Source organism: Ornithodoros turicata, chromosome 9 (genome assembly GCF_037126465.1).
Source record: "Ornithodoros turicata isolate Travis chromosome 9, ASM3712646v1, whole genome shotgun sequence".
In the NCBI taxonomy this organism is placed as follows: Eukaryota; Metazoa; Arthropoda; class Arachnida; order Ixodida; family Argasidae; genus Ornithodoros; species Ornithodoros turicata.
The window spans coordinates 3,942,346-3,962,478 of record NC_088209.1 but is presented as its reverse complement, the minus strand read 5'-3'; the positions used below and the strand labels follow the sequence as shown (position 1 = coordinate 3,962,478).

Genomic DNA, 20,133 nt, shown 5'->3' with positions numbered 1-20,133 from the left:
GGGTCTGCTGGCGCTGGAATAGAAGATTTATCGCGAGGGTACTACAATGGTGAGCTCTGCTGCTGTTTAAGTGATAAAACAGTGCACCTGCTCGGGGAAAGGGATCGCGCGCGTCCAAACCGCGAGGCCCGCGTTGCGCTCGCACGGGGAATCGCGCGCGTCGCGTCCCGAGAACGGATCCGCGCGCGGCTCGCGTGGGGCGCGGTTCGGGAGCACTGTTTTATCACTTAAACAGCAGCAGAGCTCACCATTGTAGTACCCTCGCGATAAATCTTCTATTCCAGCGCCAGCAGACCCAAGCAGGGTACCCAAGCTTGCAGCCAGCGATGCTGGAATGATTATTTGATTTGATTTCATTTCATTTTGAGTCATTATCGGCTCACCTATTTAGTGAAGACCTATGAACACATGTTAAGTGGTTTGGTTTAAAAATGGTGAGAGCTACAGTGTGTAGCGAATGATGTTCACATTTGTCCGTTCTGCTCTATAGTATTCTTGCAAAATATATGGGTGCAAGAAAATAAAAGGAAAACGAAGAAGACAATTCACTCCTGTATGATGAGCGCTGCGTAGAAGCACGGCACCGTTTTCTTTGTGGAGGTATAGCGAACGCGCATTCCTTTCTTTCTTTTTTGGTTCGCGTCGGCCGAGTGGCGATATCCTATTACATCCGGAACGAGGACCTATCGCTTTGCGATCGCATACAAGAGTGAGCCATCTTTTGACGATGGTAGGATAATTATTGACCTGAGGAATAATATGGATTTATGTGGTTGTGGTGGACTTTGTGTTTGTGATTGTGAAAATGTGAGTGTGTGTCTGTGTATGTGTGAACCAGGGATCCCACTTGACAAGTAAGTTCTTTGTGTGTGCTTTTTCATGTGACACGAGTGATACATTTATGTGCCATTGCGTGGAATAGTGGCTTAAAAAATAAGGGAAGCAGCGCTTGCATTGCTATCTGTATGATAGACCGAGAGCGTTTTTAATGGAATTACCTCGCGAACCTGGTGAAGTCTTCGTTTTGGGCAGGCTATTTTATGAGAGCCGGTCCTGTTGCGATGCATTTGATACGCTTTCCTGAAGCCGCGTGCTTTGTTCTTGTAGTGTGGTTTACGCCTTTATCAATAGAAATGAATAGAAGTGTTTGTTTGTTTGTTTGTTAGTATGTGTCTGTCACGTTCGTAGCGCTGTTCAAGCTTTATTTGCTTTGCAAAAATTCAGACTTTATGGTATTAAGCTGTTCGAGTAGAAGTGACTTTCCCTGCTCGCTTAAGATAAATTGTGTATCCCTGCCCTGTGCTTTCTTCACGCAGGGACAATGCAAATGAGTATTTAGCATTATGCAATAATTATCTGATAGCAGAAATGGGTGTCTTTGTCACAGTTTATTAGCGTGTGTGTCGATATTTTATTTTATTTTTTTCTCTTATTGCTATTCGAGCAAAAGTGCGTGTAATTTTCGCTGCTCTTTTCTTATTTTCTCTACTTATATGTAGAAGAAAGCCTCCTGCGTAAAAGCTGAATAATGTTCTATCAGTGGAAGTGGGGTTGTTTGTTTGATTTTGTTTGATTTTGTTGGGTGTTCGATATCATGATGAAGTAAGCAGTGCTTAATTTTGCAGGGTTTTGAGCAGAAATGCTGGTATCTGAGCACGGAGTAGAAATTGCTATATTTCTCTGCTCCCTAAGAAACTTTGTACGTCGTTTTCCAAGCAGGCCGCGTTTAGTTTACGCGAAATGAACTTATGTATGCTCTATGATGATCCGCCGCAGGCTTAGCCCTTTTCCCCGATCACCAGTGTTTTGGCATTCGATGTCGCATGTCTAGACTTGTTCAGTAGTGTCTTTCTTGCTGCAATTTTTACCCTTCGCTGATATCTTGTTGCTGTCATGTTGTGCTAGCCGCGTAGCGATAAGCGGTGATTCTCCGATTATTCCTAGGCGGTACGGCTTAAGCCTTTTCCCTGCTCACTGAAGGAAATTTGTGTATCCCTGTCCTGTGCTTTCTTTACGCAAGGGTAATGCGTCTGTGTATGTGGCACTATCATATACCAGACATGAGTGTCTTTTTCTTGGTTTATTGGCATATGCTTCAGGTTTTTTAAGTCATGCAAAAGTGCGTGTAATATTTCGCTGCTCTTTTTCTTATTTTCTCTACTTTTATGTAGAAGAAAGCCTCCTGCGTAAAAGCTGAATAGTGTTCTACCAGTGGAAGTGGGGTTGTTTGTTTGATTTTGTTGGGTGTTCGATATCTTGACGAAGTAAGCAGTGCTTAATTTTGCAGGTTTTTGAGCAGAAATGCTGGTATCTGAGCACGGAGTAGAAATTTCTATATTTCTCTGCTCCTTAAGAAAATTTGTACGTCGTTTTCCAAGCAGACCGCGTTTAGTTCACGCGAAGTAGAAAAATGAAGTTGTGTATGCTCTATGATGATCCGCCGCGGGCTTAGGCCTTTTCCCCGATGAGCAGTGTTTTGTATGCGATGTCGCATGTCTGGACTTGATCAGTGTTGCAATTTTTACCCTTCGTTAATATCTTGTTGTTGTGTCGTCTTGTGTTAGACGTTGAGCTTCGTAGCGAAGTGCGGTAACGCTACGATTATTCCTGAGCGCTCCGTGTGTTTAATGCGTTGTCCTCTGTGCGTGCATGCGTGTGCTTTTTTTCTCCTGATTTGTGACGTCATCGTGGCATGTCTGGACTTGTTTAGCAGTGTTGCAGTTCTTCCCGCTGCTAGTATCTTGTTGGTGTCATGTTGTGCTAGCCGCGTGGCGATGTGTGGTGACCTGAGGTCTTAAGCCTTTTCCCTGCTCACCTAAGGAAATTTGTGTATCCCTGTCCTGTGCTTTCTTTACGCAAGGGCAATGCGTCTGCGTATGTGGCACTATCACATACCAGACCTGAGTGTCTTTTTCTTAGTTTATTAGCATATGCTTCAGGTTTTTTAAGTCAAGCACAAGTGCGCGCAATTTTTCGCTGCTCTCTTCCTCAAATCACCGATTTTACGCAGAAGAAAGTCGCATGGTGCAGCTGAGAAGTGGGTTTCTCTGATTGTTTGTTAGATGTTGTTAGGAGCTCGGTATGTTGAGGAAGTCAGCTGTTAAAGGTATCCGTGAAGAAATGCTTGCATCTGAACGCAGGATAGGAATTCCTGAAGCACGGCACCCTCAGTGTAAATTAATTATTTTGGATATGAGTCCGCTTCACTGCATGACAAGGCTGAAAAGGGAAGAGAGAAAAAATTGGAGCGCTTCATTAGTAGCGATCCAAGTAATAGGGCAATTATAGTTTCCATAGAAAGTTGAATTTTAATGGGCTCCTAAAATTATAGTTTTGTAGAAGCTTTTCGAAACTGCAATGCAATAATCATTAATATAGTATAGGAATGCCATCATGTTCCCGTAAAGGCGTTCTGTCTTGTGCTTTGGAGTGCGCGAATAGAACTTTGCTCCCAGGCTTTCCCGCCTTTATGCTCGCAATGCGCGAATGGAACTTTGCCCACCCGGCTTCCGCGCGTTTTTGCTTGCAGGTGTAGCCTCAGACAACGAATGTATGAGCATAGAAAGGGTCATGTATTACATAAGCCTGGAGGTGACGTTGAGTGGTCTCACTTATTATTTTAAGGAGCAGTGGTAGTTTACTGTAATTCTAATGACCATGATGAGCCTTTGGGGTGAAAATAGTTAATATGCAGGGTGCTTTTTTGTTGAATTTTAATGAGAGAATCAATGTCATTCAGAGTAGGACAAAGGAAATAATCTTGCGATTCAATAATTAATAGGAGTCTTTGCCGGTGTCTTCTTCAGACAGGATGTGATGATGTCACGCAGTCTGTAGCAATGCGTTGACTGTTACTGGAAAAAGTGTAGCAAAATGGTGTGTATTCCCCTGGACAGATTTATGATGAGCACTGTTTTTGAACAAGAGGAGTGCGTGTGCTTGGAAATAGTTTGATGCTGGTTTCCTTCTTTGTTTCTTTTCGCTTTTCCCCCTTGTTGTCTGACAAACATGCGCTGACATGCCTGGGCTTGTTCTGACATGCTTTCCTTCTACATGTAGTTTTTTTCTTTTTGTACAAGGAATATTCTTGACGATAGTGCTGCCTTGAATGGGAATAGTGCTATTCTTAATACTTTTGCGATTCATTTAGTTCAGAGAGTAACCGCGAGGGGGACAGGTGTTTGACTTTATTCAGGAGGAACAAAGCATCATTATTCAATTATCTACCTGGCTCTCGGGTGGGATGAACATGTCTTGCTGCACCATTTTTTCCCTGTACAGTAAGACTTTGGGAATGAAATGCTATAATCTCCTCTTTTCTATGGTGCTCTTCTGCAATAGTTCCCTATACAATCGTTATAGAAGAATAAAGGAAATAATCTTGGGATAGTGATTCAATAAATAACAGGCCCCATGTCTAGAGCGTACGCGTTCTTGAGCCACGCACCTGCAAGATGACGTCATACCGTGGCTTCACTGCAGGTTGACCTTGTCTAGAGGAGCATTAGTGGAAAAAAACAGGGTAGCCCTGAGACAATAGGATGCCGTCACGACCAATGAGACTGGCCTGCAGGGGGCGCAAGGATTCACTTCTCTCTTGGACACTGGCGGGTGTAGACACGGTAATTATGATCCTGACAATTGCGTTGATCGTCAGTTGAAGAGCGTAGCTTAGGTGGGGTTCTGTCTGCCTCTGATGGGGTGCGGATCTGTGGTTCGTTACTGGTGAATGGTGTTCGACGATGCAGGTGGATTTTGTGACGAGCGGATTTACAATGAGGGAATGCTGTGAACGGGAAAAATGATGGTGAGTGTCTTTTCACTCTGTTCAAGTGTTCGTTTTCCTCTGTTGCCCAACAGTCGTGCGAATTTGTCCTGACATGCTCCGATATGCATGCTTTCCTGTGTTAACGCTTTGTATTTTTTTCTTTTTTGACAAGGAACATTGTCGTCTTGACGATAGTGCTGCCCTGAGTTCTGCGCGCGTTGATTTGTTGAGTGCCTAGTCCTCTTATTAGCCGTTGATGGAGTTACATGTTAGGATATTTTGTTCTTTTGCAAGTCTCATTTAGTAAGACTTTGGAATTCCTACGATCAGTTTTCATGCATGGTGCTCTTCTGCAATAGTTTCCTATGCAATCGTTATAGAAGAATAAAGGAAACAATCTTGGGATAGTGATTCAATAAATAATAGGTCCCCTGTCTAGAGCGCACGCGTCCTTGAGCCACGCAGGTGCATGATGACGTCATACCGTGGCTTCACTGCAGATTGACCAAAGGAGCATTAGTGGAAAAGAACAGTGTAGCCCTGAGACAATAGGATGATGTCTGGACCAATGAGAACTGCCAGCAGGGGGCGCAGGAATGCTCTTCTCACTTAGCCTCACGACCAATGAGAACGGCCAGCAGGGGGCGCAGGAATGCTCTTCTCTCTTAGCCTCTCGCAGGTGGCGGTAGGAGCGCGCAGAGGGCGCTACGAGCGCGCGCATGCGTAGCACCCGTAGAGTGGCGCTTACGTCAGTCCACCTCTGGCTCTCGTTGGGAGAAGACGTGCGGTCGTTCGCTCCGTCGTCACTTGATCCCTGGCTGTCGACGAGAGCAGTCGCATCGGCCTGCGCTCCTACTGTGGTGAGGTGATTTGTTGTGTAACTAATGCTTTCGCCAACTTTGTTCCCGCTTTGTTTGCGATTTTCGTGCCCGTGCACGTCGGGTGCTGGTTGCTGTTGTTCTGGCATCCCCGCCATTTTCTATCTTCTTCTGCCTTGGGAACGGCAGTAGCGCTGGCGTGATTCTTAATAATTTTGTTGTGAGATTAGTTGAGAAAGTAACCGCTAGGGGGTGTAGCTGCGGGGCTTTATACAGGACAAAAAAGCATTACGAGTCAGTTTCTGCCTGCCTCTCGGATGGAGCAGTCGCATGGTTCTGCGCTCCTGTTGTGGTGGGATCATTTGTTGTGTAACTAGTTCTATTTTCTTGTTAGCTATTGATGGTTTGCATACTCTTGCTTTCCCAGCCTCTGTATTACGAGTGTTTTTCTCCTTGCATGTGCAGAGCTGTCCTAACTTGCCCAGACATGCCATGATGACGTCACAGCTGACGTCACAGGATGTCTGGAACTGGTGCTGCGATGCTTTGCAACCTGCCTCCGTGCTCCGTCGCGGCATCGTTGATTTTCGAATAAATTGTTTCTCTCCACTCTATTTCCATCTTTTTATTTTATTTTCTACCTATTTTTTTTATTTTTTAGCAGCTCAACTAGCCCACAACTCACACAGTGGTCTGGACTTGTCTTAGATGATCCCCAATTAGTGTAATGACTCCCTGAATGATCCTAATTAATGTGGGGGGTCCCAAATTGCTCTAATTGCTCATTAATGGCGTCCAGGCCACTGTGTGAGTTGTGGGCCAGTTGAGCTGATACATTACTACTCTCATCTACATAAATGACATCACTACACTTCACCCAGACATTGTTCTTTATGTGGACGATTTGTCACTCCTAGTTATTGGAAATACATATCACGAAGTGTTTCATGAGGCCAGCTGTGTTCTTGGAAACATCACTGACTGGGCTCACCATAACCAGTTGTCCATAAATGCTGAGAAAACTGTCGCTACTTTGTTTGTTCCACGCGGGCAATATGTCACATCAACTATGGATTTGTACGTGGGATGTTCAAAAATACGATTCGCTGAATGCATAAAAATTCTTGGCGTCACCTTCGATAATAAGCTGCTTTGGCACCACCACATTTCTGAAATAGCGTCCGAAATCAGCAAGGTTCGCGGCGCATTAAGTAAGTTAAAATACATATTGCCCAGCTGGTGCAAGCTTATGCTTTATCAAACGCTAATCCACTCACGTTTGAGCTATTGCTCTCTTGTCTGGGGAACAGCCACCAAAACTACCCTCCATCGTCTGTTCTTGCTACAAAAAAGAGCCCTCAGGTTCATCGAGGGGATTCCATATGATGCTACGACTCAAGCACTCTTTCGCAAGCACGGTGTCCTCCCAGTTTTTCAGCACTATCCCTCTCGTCTAGCCTTATCATATAAACAGTCTATAAAAACGGCAAATGACTTATTCACTCTCGCCAATGTTCGACTCAGCACTAAACGTTATTCCTTTCGCAACACGGACAGATTCATTGAGCCTTTCTCTCGAACCAACTATGGAACCCAAAGGCTGTCGTCTTCAGTACCCCGTCTTCTGAACACTTTATACCGAAATGGTGTCGACATACACACAATATCATTTCGTGATTTGAAAATAACATTTAAAGAAAACAACGAGTTAACTTTTTCATGAGAAACCCTATAGACAAATTGTGCACAATCTGTTACTACTTTATATTTATTGATTTATGTACTCTCTCTCTTCCCATGAGCACTTCACCCTTCCAGTGGCACTGTATTCTTGCTATTGTTATAGTGTCCATATCTAGATGTATCATCGCTTAAATATGTAATGTACATGTGTTAATTGATGCATAGGCTATTGCATGCAAATGTGAACGGTTGCTGCTACTGTAGAGGAGTCGAGGCACTTCTCAAGCCCTTTGGCTTTTAGCCTCGACTCCTGCCATCTACTGATGGAAATAAAATGTTTATGTATGTATGTAGTTAACATGAATCAGCAGCTAACGTAGTTGTAATGTCTCGTGGACGACAAGGTTGGTTCGGTTTCGGATTGCAAATGATATTTTTCGAGGAAGGGACGCTTCAAAAAAAACTCGATAGGACACAGTTCTTTCTCTTTCACTCGTACCACCGAATATTTGTTATCAAAGAAGCTGAAATTCATAATCTCGAAATCCCGGGATTTGGTCCTGCGAAATCCCGGGATTTCGGGATCCCGGGCTCCTAACCCTCGTGTCGGGTCCCAGCGAACAATCTAAGATGACCTCGAACACACACAGACAACTAAAACAACTAACCGTGTGCTTACGAACAAAACGTGTTCCCGTGACACAGCTGCTTTCCGTTCAACGAGAGCCGCAGCTGAGACAGGAACCCGTTACCATACGTCGTTTCCACGATAGTGCTCACATTTTCACAATAAATCACTTTCGAAAATCAAAATCACACGGAGAGCTGCGCGAGAAACAAAGCCTTGCAAAACCGAAACTTTAGAGGAGATCACGTGGTGGACCGGACGTAATGGCGATTTTGACTCGACCGACGGGTAGAGGGCGGCTGCGCTAGTCTAGAGGGAAGAAACGATCCTAGTGTTTCCTTCCTCTATGTACACATGTATATGTACATGTACAAATTTATTGAGACGGTAAACATACAGGGTGGCCCAGCTAAATGCCAACATATCGTGAGAAAAAAAATATATACATATATATATATATATATCACTTTTTCCGAGAAGAAATCAATTGCATTACATCGTTAGGCTGAACCACACCGCTTAGGAGTGCATTAGCAAGCTCCTAAGGCACTGTCCTAATTACCTTTCAATCATTAACTTTTTAATTATAAAAGCTACGAAGTTGTCCCAATGAGAACATCTGGTCCCTTTGGTCACCTGGTACCGGAGCCGTTTTCAGGACAAAAATCCGTTCGATATACCGTCCGCAAAAAAAAAAAAAAAAAACCTCGCGAAGGAACATCATTCTTTCTTTATTTTTTTCATTGCCCAATATGAGGGTGCCAAAGGGCACACTATCGCTTCTTGCGTCCTGGAAAAAGATTAAATGAAAACAGAAAATGCAACCTAAGATAAGGGCAGTTCCGATAGAGTCACCCGCTACATTCGTTTTTGTTTTGTTTCCAAAAGCTCATCTTGCACGCATGAGGCAGCACTGTGTTCCTTCACCCTCTCACATTGCGGGTGAAGGAAAGACGCGTCTCCGAAAATGCGCAATGAACAAAACAAAGTAAAAAATCGCGTTCCTTGACGAATTTTTCGCGGACGATCTATCGAACGGATTTTTGTTCTGAAAACGGATCACGTATCAGGTGACCAAAGGAATGGGATGTTGTGTGGGATGTTCTCATTGGGAGAACTTCTCAGCTTTTATAATTAAAAAGTTAATTATTGAAAGTTAACTAATACTTTGCCTTAGGGGTTTGCTAATGCCCTCCTAAAGAGTGCCCTTCAGCCTATGCTATAATGAAATTGTTTTCATCTCGGAAAAAAGTTATATATATAATGAGGGGGAAAAGCCATTAAAGAAACAGGTAAATCACACTAGACGTGTTTCAAATTAAAAATTACAGATTAAGATGGCTCATGGAACAATGCGACAGCACCAGAGGACATGTGTTTCGCCGTGTTTGCGGCTCGTCAGCTCTGGGTAGCTGCGCATCGTTCGGAATTGGCAAACCAGGGGTCGCTCAGCGAGCGATACACACCTGGGAGGGTGACTGAGCACTCCTCAATGCCACAGTGCAAGCCAGTGAATTACAATGAGGGCGAAAAAGCCATTAAAGAAACAAGTAAATGACACTAGACGTGTTTGAAATTCAAAATTACAGATTAAGATGACTTCTATGTCTGCACGCTGAGAAACAGATCTCATGGAACGATGCGGCAGCACCAGAGGACATGTGTTTCGCCGTGTTTGTGGCTCGTCAGCTCTTGAGCTGCGCATCGTTCGGGATTGGAAAACCGGGGGTCGCTCAGCGAGCGATATACACCTGGGAGGGCGACTGACACGTGTCCTCTGGTGCTGTCGCATCGTCGCTGTCGCATATATGTGTATGGTACAATATATATGGTTAAAAAATGTTCCCATTAAGCTCGGACACCCTGTATAAACAATAAGCAACATTTGAATGAAAGTAAATCTACACGACGATTACAGAATACTGCAGAGTAAGTACTGCAGACTAACTGAAAGCCTGACTATCATATACAATCTATAAAGGAACCTATTCGGTTTTGAGGAAGTAGATATTACTATGCGCATAGCATGTAATGAGGCACAGGAGCCATTCGCTTCATAGTAGAACAACTGTGCAATTTTCAGGTGACGGAGCTACATGCTTGGGGATCGCAGGGCCACGAACAGCTCTCGGTGTCTGAATGAAAAAGAAGGAGCTGTTAACGATATGGTAATGTTGAATATGTTATGTAAAGACAACGAAGTTTGTGGTTTTTTGGGGTGATGGTTCTTCTTCTCTTTTTTGGTGAACGGACTCGTAGCACGTTCATTATGTTCGATTCTGGAAGGACGAGGTGGACGGATTAAAAGGTTGCTGGACTTTCTAAGAGCTGCGAGGTCTCAGCTTCACTTCTTCCACAGAGAGGTATCTTCGGATTCTTCAACATTTCATGGTGCCGAAACCCGGGAGCTGACCTCACTGCAATTTTCATCCGGATTTCTGTCCAACAACAATGGATCTGGTCAAGTACAAGAGAGCGGCCAGAAGGGCTCAAGTAACGAGGCTCTGCAACGAGGTTGCTGAGCTCCGAGCGGACCGAACAGTGACGGACGTAACGCTGAAGGCACTCTTGACCTTCAGAATGCTGACACTTCGAGCGGTGAACGACGAAATCGAGCCTCTGTTTGGAGTAGAGGAGCTTGAAGAGGAGTGTCAGGGCGCAATCAGCTACGAAGAGAAGACCGTAAAAGCCATAATGGAGATCAAGTCACGTTTGGATAAGTTGAGACTGGACCCTGTGCAATCACAGAGCGAAGTCAACCCTGTACAGTCGCAGAGCGGAGTCAAACTCCCGAAGTTGCAGCTTCAAATCTTCTCAGGCGAGTTGACAAACTGGATATCTTTTTGGGAGCAATATCGTACGGCAGTTGATGAGAACGCAAGGTTGACGAAGAGTGAGAAATTTCAATACTTGAGGACCTTGTTGAAAGGAGATGCAGCATCAGCTATTCGAGGTCTGCAGGCAACTGCGGCATGCTATGACGATGCTATAGACATACTGAAGCAGCGTTTCGGGAATAGGTAATGCGGAGCATAAGCAACATTAATTGGCTGAATACACTTTGTAAGACATGCTATCGGCCTTGGGCCCGTTACGCACCGACGTGTAGACTAATGACAAAATTCGGGGAGCCAGGCGTAAGCGATACATGCTGTTTTCCTTTTCATACACACAAGTGTTTTACACATCAGACATGTTCAAATAGCAGAACAAAACACAACTAGTAACACGATACAGAATAGCACATCTACCAGGTCATGACTGATGATGAGTGATGTAATGATGATCATGAATGATGTAATACGGGACAAGGCGTACTTCAGTTGTGCACCCCGTTAGGGGGCAGTATTACATCAGACAAGAAGGAAGCTACCTATGATGCTTTATATCAACATGTAATCCCTTACTCTAGCTCAGTCAGTGCACACGTGGCATAATTCAGTTTTAGTCATATTAATGGTGATCACTCACACGCCCGTACAAAAAGGGTCTTTTTTTCCGATTTCATTAGGTTTGAAATTTTTGCGTAAAAATAGGGTGATTCTTTTCTAAACGAAGATCAGGGAAGAATCAGGCATTTTCAGATCAGCTGTTTTAAGTCGTAAAGACTTTCCAGGTGAAAGTAAAATTGTGTGAAACAAGCTGCAAAGCTTATTGCAAGACTGAACCATGACATTTTGACACATGTCTAAGACGCCCGGGCTTTGGTACTACCTAGTAGGCGACTTACAGGAGGACATTCAGGTGTGATCTTCTGTGCTAAGGGATTAAGGTTAATGAAACGACTTAATGGTTACTGACCAACTCCCTTCCCAGTACAAATCCAGGTGTTCTGAAGACGCTGCTTTCCCTGGCACCTGAAGTTCAATATTTCCTGTCTTTATGACCTTGTATGACGATAAGTATTCATGAAAACATTCCACATTCAAGCTCTCCACAAGGAGAAACACTTCACATGAGGCCACATAGATCTTTGAGACATGGACGAACACAGGTGGCTCACTTGTCTTCATTACATGCACGTCATGCACTCTGTATGAACCCATGTGACATTCCAAACTTTTAACTGTGACCACGCCACTCGAGTGTCTACTAAGGTGTTCCGCACAGGGAGAAAGGTCAACTTCTGAGAGCTTCAGCAGCACACACCGCAGACACCTTTTTGCCGAAACTGTGAGAGTGCATTTCGGAGTCCTGCAGGAACTGATGACGACATGCCAAGCTCTTGCAGACATTTCGGAAGTTCTTGACTCTTGACGTGCTTCGCTTCGAATCTAAGGCACCTGTACTGCCGAAGCGGCGCCAAGTTCATTGTCGTTCTTGCCTAGTGTATAACATAATGAAGCTTCGGGCTGATGTTGACATCAGGGCATGCATCTCTGAATGACTGAAGGAACTCTCGAACAAGCACTTCATGATAGCAAATCATGCTGTCCGGGATCTGTTCTGCTAGAACAATTTGACATAGGGAATGGAACTTCAGTAAAATGTCCCAGTGACAATTCCCTTCTGGAAATTGCGGCCCAAAAATCAGAGGGTAAAATCTCAGCAAACACCATTTCTGTGAGGCCGTGCCCTTTAAGCTGGGAGTCCCGAACACAAATGAGTCGTACAGCTCCTCAGGTCTAAACAAGGGTCATACAGCCCTCAAAATATCTGGAGCCATCTGTGATGTTACATCAAAATACCTTAAGCTGGTCATTGGTGAGGGACCACGAACACCATACAGCTTGCCATTAATTTCTGGGTTCACTGCGGCAGGTGCAAGGTGGCTCTCGTAAACTCCATCAGTTCGAATTTGGCAGTGCTGCTCCTTGATTATGTCATTCAAGTGTTGGCATTAGCCATGCAGTAGCGGCACACACGTCCTCTGGGGAAACTGCAAGTGTAGCCACCAAGTCTATGTTGTGAAAGGTTGTCACCACGCACAGCAAGAACTTTAACAGTATAGTGTGTGCCTTCGGAGGTAACACGCATACCATTTGAGATCTTTCAGCTCATTCACTAGTGGAGACCAGATCGCGCGTTATCCATGTTTCTCAATATCTGAATTTTTAGCAATAAGAGTAAGGTAAGCTGAGCTCAACTTCGATCTGTACCGGGACTGCGTGTTTAGCAAAGTGGAGCATGTCCCCCCCCCCTCTCGTTTTGCACCAAGTGGGTTACCTATGTCAACTTCATCTGTGTACAACGTAATGTACACAGTAGATGGGTAGAAATCCAGCGAACCGGTAGAATGTAGGAAGGAGTTGCCTCAGGACAGAAGCCGCCGATATTTCGAACAGAGACTGTTCTTCTTCTGGGCACCGTCCTCATCATTGGCATGGTATTTAAAGGGTTAGGTGTGACGTGTTTAAAGGTGCATGCGAATTGTGGGTCAACAGCCCGGAGGGAAGAAAGGTTCCGTACGGGGTTTTACGGCCGGAGTGAATGGCTGCTTTGTTACAGTGTGGAGGGGATTATGTGAACGTAGTGATCTAGGCTACAGACCGGTTACAGAAAAATGGAAGGTTCACGAACACGTGGACGAAACGGGACAACAGGCAAGAATTGGCAAGCATAGCGAAAGATGAGGAGGTTAGTGATTACGTGGGGAAAATTCCAGAACCAGCAACGGTTTTTTTTTTTTTTTTTTTTGTAATGCCAAGTTGTGACATGCAATAAAGAAAGTAGAAAGCAGTGGCCATGCAGAACATAACAGATGATAATGGATGTAGAAGGGAAAAGCATATTTTATTTGTGAAGTGTTTCTAGGGTGCCTTGTGATTTGTTGATACCGGACGGGTGAAGAGCGTTGAACTTGTATATGAGATAAGACTCCCTATCACGTCTGTCACGTGTGGATCTAAACCCGGTTTCTAGAATATATAGTTTAATGTTGTCAAAATTGTGACTAGGAACGTTAAAGTGTTCGGCGACTGCTTTGGGGAGTTTGTTGGACGTGTCGGTTCTGTGTCCGGTAAGGCGGTTGTTCATTTGTTGGCCGGTTTCACCAATGTATTGCATAGAGCAATCGCCGCATTCAATGCAATACATTGGAGCTTGTGCATGTGAATGCGTGGTTAACGGGGTGGGTGTAATTGCTCGCAGTGCTTTTGATGGAGTTAGCGTGTTGAACGTGCTTGCATGTTTTGCAGCGCGGGAGGTTGCAGGGTCGTGTTCCCGTGTACGGGGTGCTTGTTTTGCTGATTTTGGCATTGACCAAGGAGTCTGCCAGGTTTTTTGCTCGTCGGTATGTCACCTGTATGGGATTTGTGAATATATTGCTAAGTCGGTCACTGCTTTGAAGGAGGGGCTCGTGCTTCTGTAGAATGCCTTTGATGTTTGGAAGTGCGTTGGAATATCTTGTGATGAAGCTTATTTGGCACGCGTCAGGATTTTTTCGGTTTTCCAGAACCTCGTCTCGATCGAGTGTGAGTGCCTTGCGACGGAATTCGGTTAGGAGGGAGTCTGGATAGTCCCTTTGGGCAAGTGTACTGCAGAGTTCGTCAAGCTTCTCAGCGTAATCTGTGTCGTTTGAACAAACTCTGCGTAGTGTTACACTCTGCCCATTAGGAATTCCAACCTTACAGTGACGCGGGTGGTGACTCTTGAAGTGAAGGTATTGTTGTTTGTCAGTTGGCTTTTTGTACAGGGTTGTGATGAGGTTGCCGTTGTCTAGTGATATTGTGGTGTCGAGGAAGTTAATTAAGTGAGTTGACTGTTGTGATGTGAACTTTAGGTTGCTATGTGCGGTGTTCAGTAGATCTATGAACTTTTGAAATTCATGTTCCCCGTGTTCCCATATTATCAGTATATCATCGATGTATCGAAGGTACACCGTGGGTTTCAATGAGAGGGCGCTGAGAACTTTGTTTTCTAAGAACCCCATGAAGATATTTGCGTATGTGGGTGCAACAGGTGTGCCCATACTTGTACCGTGTACTTGTAGGTAGTGTTCGCCATTGAACTCGAAGTAGTTCAGTTTAAGGACCAAGTCCGTTAGAGCGAGTATGGTTTCCGTGTCTTTTCTGGTGTTTGTTATAGAAAGGGTATTGCAGAGGGCTGTGATTCCGTCGTTGTGTGGGATGTTAGTATACAGTGATGTCACATCCAGCGTGGCTAGTATTGTGTCCCTACCAAATGTACGAGTGTTGTTTATATCTCTGATTATTCTGAGGAGGAGGGGTGTGTCTTGTACATGCGATGGCAGTGTTGTCGGAATATGGTTTAAATAGTGGTCCAGGAATTTCGAGAGTCTTTCTGTTGGTGTGTTGTTATTAGATACAATTGGCCTGCCGGGGATGTCAGCCGTATAGAGCTCGTTGGCGTGTACCTTGTGGATTTTGGGCAGTAAATAGAAACGACCTGCGCCTGTGTTTGATGGGGTGAGATATCTGAGGTCATCACGTGTGATGAGCTTTCGTTCGTGGATGTCCTGTATGGTATGGGTTATTAGCGCCGTGTACTCCTTTGTTGGGTCATGGTCCAGTTTGAGGTAGTGCTGCGTATTGTTGAGTTGCCTATGAGCTTTAGAAATGTATTTATCTGTGGGCCAGATGACGATACTCCCACCCTTATCTGCGGGCTTGATAATGATATCATCTCTGTCAGCTAGCGCTTTGGTGATGTCACGCTGTGTTTTAGTGAGGTTGTGACCACGCGAGCTTTGGGAAATACCGCGAAGGATGTCGTTGCTTACTTGCTTAATGTACAGGTCTAATGCGGGTTCTCGGCCGTGATTTGGTGTCCAGGTTGATGGTAGTCGGAGGTCGTTGTTGTTTTCTTGTGTTGTATGAGCGAAGAGTTCTCAAAGGCGTAGCCGTCTCGCAAAGTCTGAGATGTCTTTGTGGATTTCGTATTCGTTAACAGAATTGAGTGTAGGGCAGAATGTTAACCCCCTAGAGAGGACTTGTAGTTCGTCGCTGGTTAGTGAGCGTGATATATCTATTACGGTGCTTGCGTCAGCGTTTTCTCGCGGTGACTCAGCGATGTTGCGGGGAGTTGTGGTTGTGGTGCTGGAAATTATTTGTTCGGCTGCTGCGTGTGTCGTGTTAGTGGGTCTGGTATCCGTGTCGTTGTTGGAATTAGGTTTTCCGAGTTTTGAGTGTTCCTTGTTAGCTAGCTCGCGGTTGAGTTGTTGAATGTGTAGTTCGAGAGTGTTTGCCTCCGCGTCGATGAGACTGATATTGTTCATATGGGCCTGGATCGTAGCGAGTTGCGCGTGGCACTGTTTCTTTAATATTTCTAGAAACGTGCGGGCTGTGTTGTTAAGGGCTGATGCCCACTCTAGCTCTAGTTCAGGTGTCAGTTTTCCTAATGCAGGAACTGTTTTAGGGGTGAGGCCTTTAGGTACTGTGTTGTGAGCCAGGTGGTGGGTGTAGATCCGTAGATGATGTAGGTATCGGCTACGTTTCTCCATGAGTTTTCGCATTCGTAGAAAGTTCGTTGACTGCATGGTAGGCTGGTGATTAGATAGTCAACGGTGTTTTCTGCGTGATGTGCGCGTGCGTCGTGTCTGTGGGGTCGGTGGCTGTGGGTTCAGTGGCTGTGGAGACTCGCTGTGTTCCTCGATGTCATCTGTCTGTGTTTGCGTGCTTGTGGTTTTCCGTGTCACAGTTTGCGTGAACTTTGTGTGTGTGCGGGTTGTGTTCGGAGTGTTGTCGTTTGCCGCGTGTGTATGCGTGGGTGCAGTGGTCGTTGTGGTCCCCTTTGATGCCATCGTGTGTTCTGGCGTGTTTGCGGTGCTGGCACTTAAAGTGTAAGCTGGTTGAGGATGTTGTGTTTGAGCGTTTGTCAGTGCAGGATGGCATCTATGGACCATTAGGTGTTTGATGTTGTGTGCCATAGCTCGTACGCCTGCGTGGTTTGGGTGGATGCCGTCCCGAGCGAGATGTGCTTCAGCGTGGTATTCGAAAGCTGCGTGTGTGATAACCATAACGTTGGTGTGTACCTGACGCATGTGGATGAGGTGGTTGTTGACAGCGTGCGCCTTCCTGTCGAACTCGTGTAGCCATGTGTCCTGGTATATGTATGCTCGGTGTTTGTTCTGTCTTCGGGGAGGTATCGTTGTCAGTACTATTTCAGCGCCTGGTCTGTTGTTTGTGATGAAGGAAACTAGTGCTTCGAATTCCTGGATGACATGTTGTGCTGTCGACCGTGCGATGTCGTTGGTCCCTACGTGGAGTATGAAGTGCGTGATGTTCGGTGGAGCAGTGGTTACATGTGTCATGATGTCTCGTATTCTTGTGCCGCTTGAAAAGTGTATGTGAGGTCCATGTTCTCCGTGTGGGATGTGTTCGTGTATGTACTTGTAACAGCTATCCCCTAGGAGTGCGACATGTGAGAAAGAGAGGACGGGTTGCTTACCTCCTGAGGCCATCGGATCGTCAGTAGCGAACGTACACACAATGTACACAGTGTTTGTAAGTGTGTGTGACCCACTACTTTGGCTGTGAACAACAGTTTCTAGCTTGCTATACACTGTGTCATCCATGAAGTCATGGAACACTTTGTCTCCGTCTTCTATTATTGTTGCTGTATGTGCTTCACGCATGCGTTCGAGAATATCCTCCTGCTGAAGCACATCCCTCAGCACCTTACCAGTCGGGATGTACTGAAAACTGTTGCCTTCAATTTCATGTTCCTCGGGTTCGACATATAGAAACGAACGTTTCGCGTAAGCCCTCCTGCCCTCCCAACGGCGCGGTAAAAAAAAGCGCACTCAAGCAGCTCTGCCAGATTTTCAGGCGTGCTACCCCAGGTATATACAGGGTGTCCACGCTAAGTGTGAACAGATTTTTTAAAAATATATCAATCACTTTTTCCGAGATGAAATCAATTGCAATACAGCATATGCTGAAGGGCACTCCCTAGGGGGGGCATTAACAGACTCCTAAGGCAATGTCTTAATTAACTTTCAATAATTAACTTTTTAATTATAAAAGCTACGAAGTTGCTCCAAGAACATCTGATCTCTTCGGTCACCAGATACCAAAACCGTTTTCAGAACAAAAATGCGTTCGGTAGATGGTCCGCAAAAAATTCGTGAAGGAACGCCATCTGTTCCCAACAACAAATCTGTTCCCACTTAGCGTGGACACCCTGTATAAACAGGTAGCGAAACTCCAATAGGGCCCTGCGTCTTCAGATGGCGCCATGATAGAGACTGTCAGCGCCATCCATCCGTTGCGCGGACTACTACTCTTGTAAATAAATGACGTCACATATGACGTCAGCAGCATCAATAATAAGCAGTGCATAATTAGCCATGACACGTTTGCATTCGGGTACTTCGTTTGCGTTTTATACCCTTCCCCTTTTCGTTACGGAACCATACTAGTCACCCAGGACAGCAATACCAGACGAGAACAGAGAAGAAGAAATCACATATCAGTTCGAAATACATAGAGTTATCACTGGTTTTGACGAAGGGCACCTGATAACCACAAATAAACAGGAAATTTCACTTAATGTCCACACGTAGTGATTAGCTGTTCATATTTCTTCAACGAGTGGTCATAATGGGTCTGTTGCAAAAAACATGGCATGGTTGGTGCACAGCTGATTCGCTAACACTCACGCTATCATGGCCGGTGTTGCCATGACGAAACCTTATTTTTGCTCGGGGCCAGCAACACGGGATGCATAATACTCATCTGTTCACACGTGTTAATCTTGGCCTACAGCTTCGAAATGTGAACGTCACTTCCTGTTTGATCCAAAAAGTGTACGAACTCCGCCTTAGAATGCACGGGTACACGGCACGGATAAAAGAATGCACGGACACGTACTGCTCCGCATGCGCAGTGGAGCAGGATACGGAAACATACTCAGGTGGTAGATGATTTCGTATATGTGTACTAGTGGTGCAACAGATAGCTTTTTCTATACATGAATTATGAATAAACTATTACTTTATACAAGACCCATGCGCGCGTCGTAAATATTTTTTTGTTTACGACCGTACCCGTGCTACCAACACGCAGGATCGCTCGAGTCACGGAGATGACAGTGTTGCCGGGTCAGATTTGTTTTTTTTTTCCTCGCTTTCGCTACCTGGGTAAAATTACCTTGTGCTACCTGCGCAACATGGTGGTAACCTTTGTTTCACCTGTTGAGCATACACCTGAATGATTGACTCAATCTAAAATTGCATATCTTCAAATATATCTTGTGCAGCGCGATAGGCGACGTTGTACTCCTCAGTCAGGTTCAGAAAAAAAACAAGCACATCGATTTAGCGATTCAGCGCTCTCAAGAAAGTCTTCGAACGATAAAACCGTTGCGGGTGATTGTCCTTGCGTTTCTCTGTATCCTTCTTCGACAGAGTCGGTACAATCCTCGGAAGGAACGTCGAGTGCTGCTGCAGAGTCGCTGCCATCGTTTCCGCTCGCTGAAGCGCTCGGCACATTCGTGGGAAATAGGACGCTGTAGTGCGCACGGTAAAGATGTGAACGATACGAACTAACCTTCCTGTGCACCTCGGAGCATCTTCCAATGCCGCAGCTTACACTGAAGCTCGGTTCAGTGCTGTGAACAGCACCAAGATGCAAAGCGACTAACGTGGACCGGATGGCGAAGTAGTCACAGCGAGGAAACCGATAGATGGGTGCTTTCCATCGTTTCATTTGCTCTCATGCCATATCGCTTCTGGACGTACCCCGTACCACTCCGAAGAATTGGCGCATAATATGTGTTGCAGCCTAAAATACGTTGAAGCGTCTATTTTGCAGAGCAATATGATAGAAAGGTGCATGCAAACCGATGCAGACAAGAAACGGAGAGACGCAGTTGCCTGACGACGTGAAATTGCATGGAACGGCAGTTCGCATGCAGTAAAGTAAGACGTTTGCCGTTTGCACTGTTACTTTGTCATCCACACACGCAACCATTTGCACAAACGTTTGCGGAATAAAAAAAAAGAAAGCCGTAATGTGAAAACGAGAACATGTAGGTATAATGCGCTTCCCAACTCATACTGAAGTACTTATTCGAGCATTCGAGGCAACGGGCTTCGCCGCCCGGCGTTTTCAGTGCAGCCCACCATTGTGAGCTGGCTGCGCGCGCGTGCTTTTCGCTCTTCAGACGCAGTTCAGGCTTTCTGACAACTCTGAAGCTATTAGATAACCAAAGGCAACCACGAACTTACTCAACAACAACCAGATTAGCGGTTATGCAAAAAACAAGGAACCTTGGAGAATAGCGCAGTGTTATATGAATAGGTAACTCATTTCCTTTCAGCCAAGCTTATCTGT

The 20,133-nt window shown here is 45.3% G+C and overlaps 1 protein-coding gene and 1 long non-coding RNA gene across 2 annotated transcripts; both read left to right on the top strand.

The window, feature by feature from the left end:
- The first annotated feature begins 580 nt into the window (after positions 1 to 580).
- LOC135369210 (uncharacterized) lies at positions 581 to 6,153 on the top strand. Its single transcript, XR_010414974.1, has 4 exons — positions 581 to 854; positions 4,483 to 4,622; positions 4,749 to 4,807; positions 5,269 to 6,153. It is a non-coding gene; the product is annotated as an uncharacterized LOC135369210 (long non-coding RNA).
- Positions 6,154 to 10,348: 4,195 nt separating this feature from the next.
- Positions 10,349 to 10,921, top strand: LOC135369151 (uncharacterized). Its single transcript, XM_064602810.1, has one exon. The coding sequence runs from the start codon at positions 10,349 to 10,351 to the stop codon at positions 10,919 to 10,921; it is 573 nt and encodes a 190-aa protein (XP_064458880.1).
- Positions 10,922 to 20,133: the final 9,212 nt, after the last annotated feature.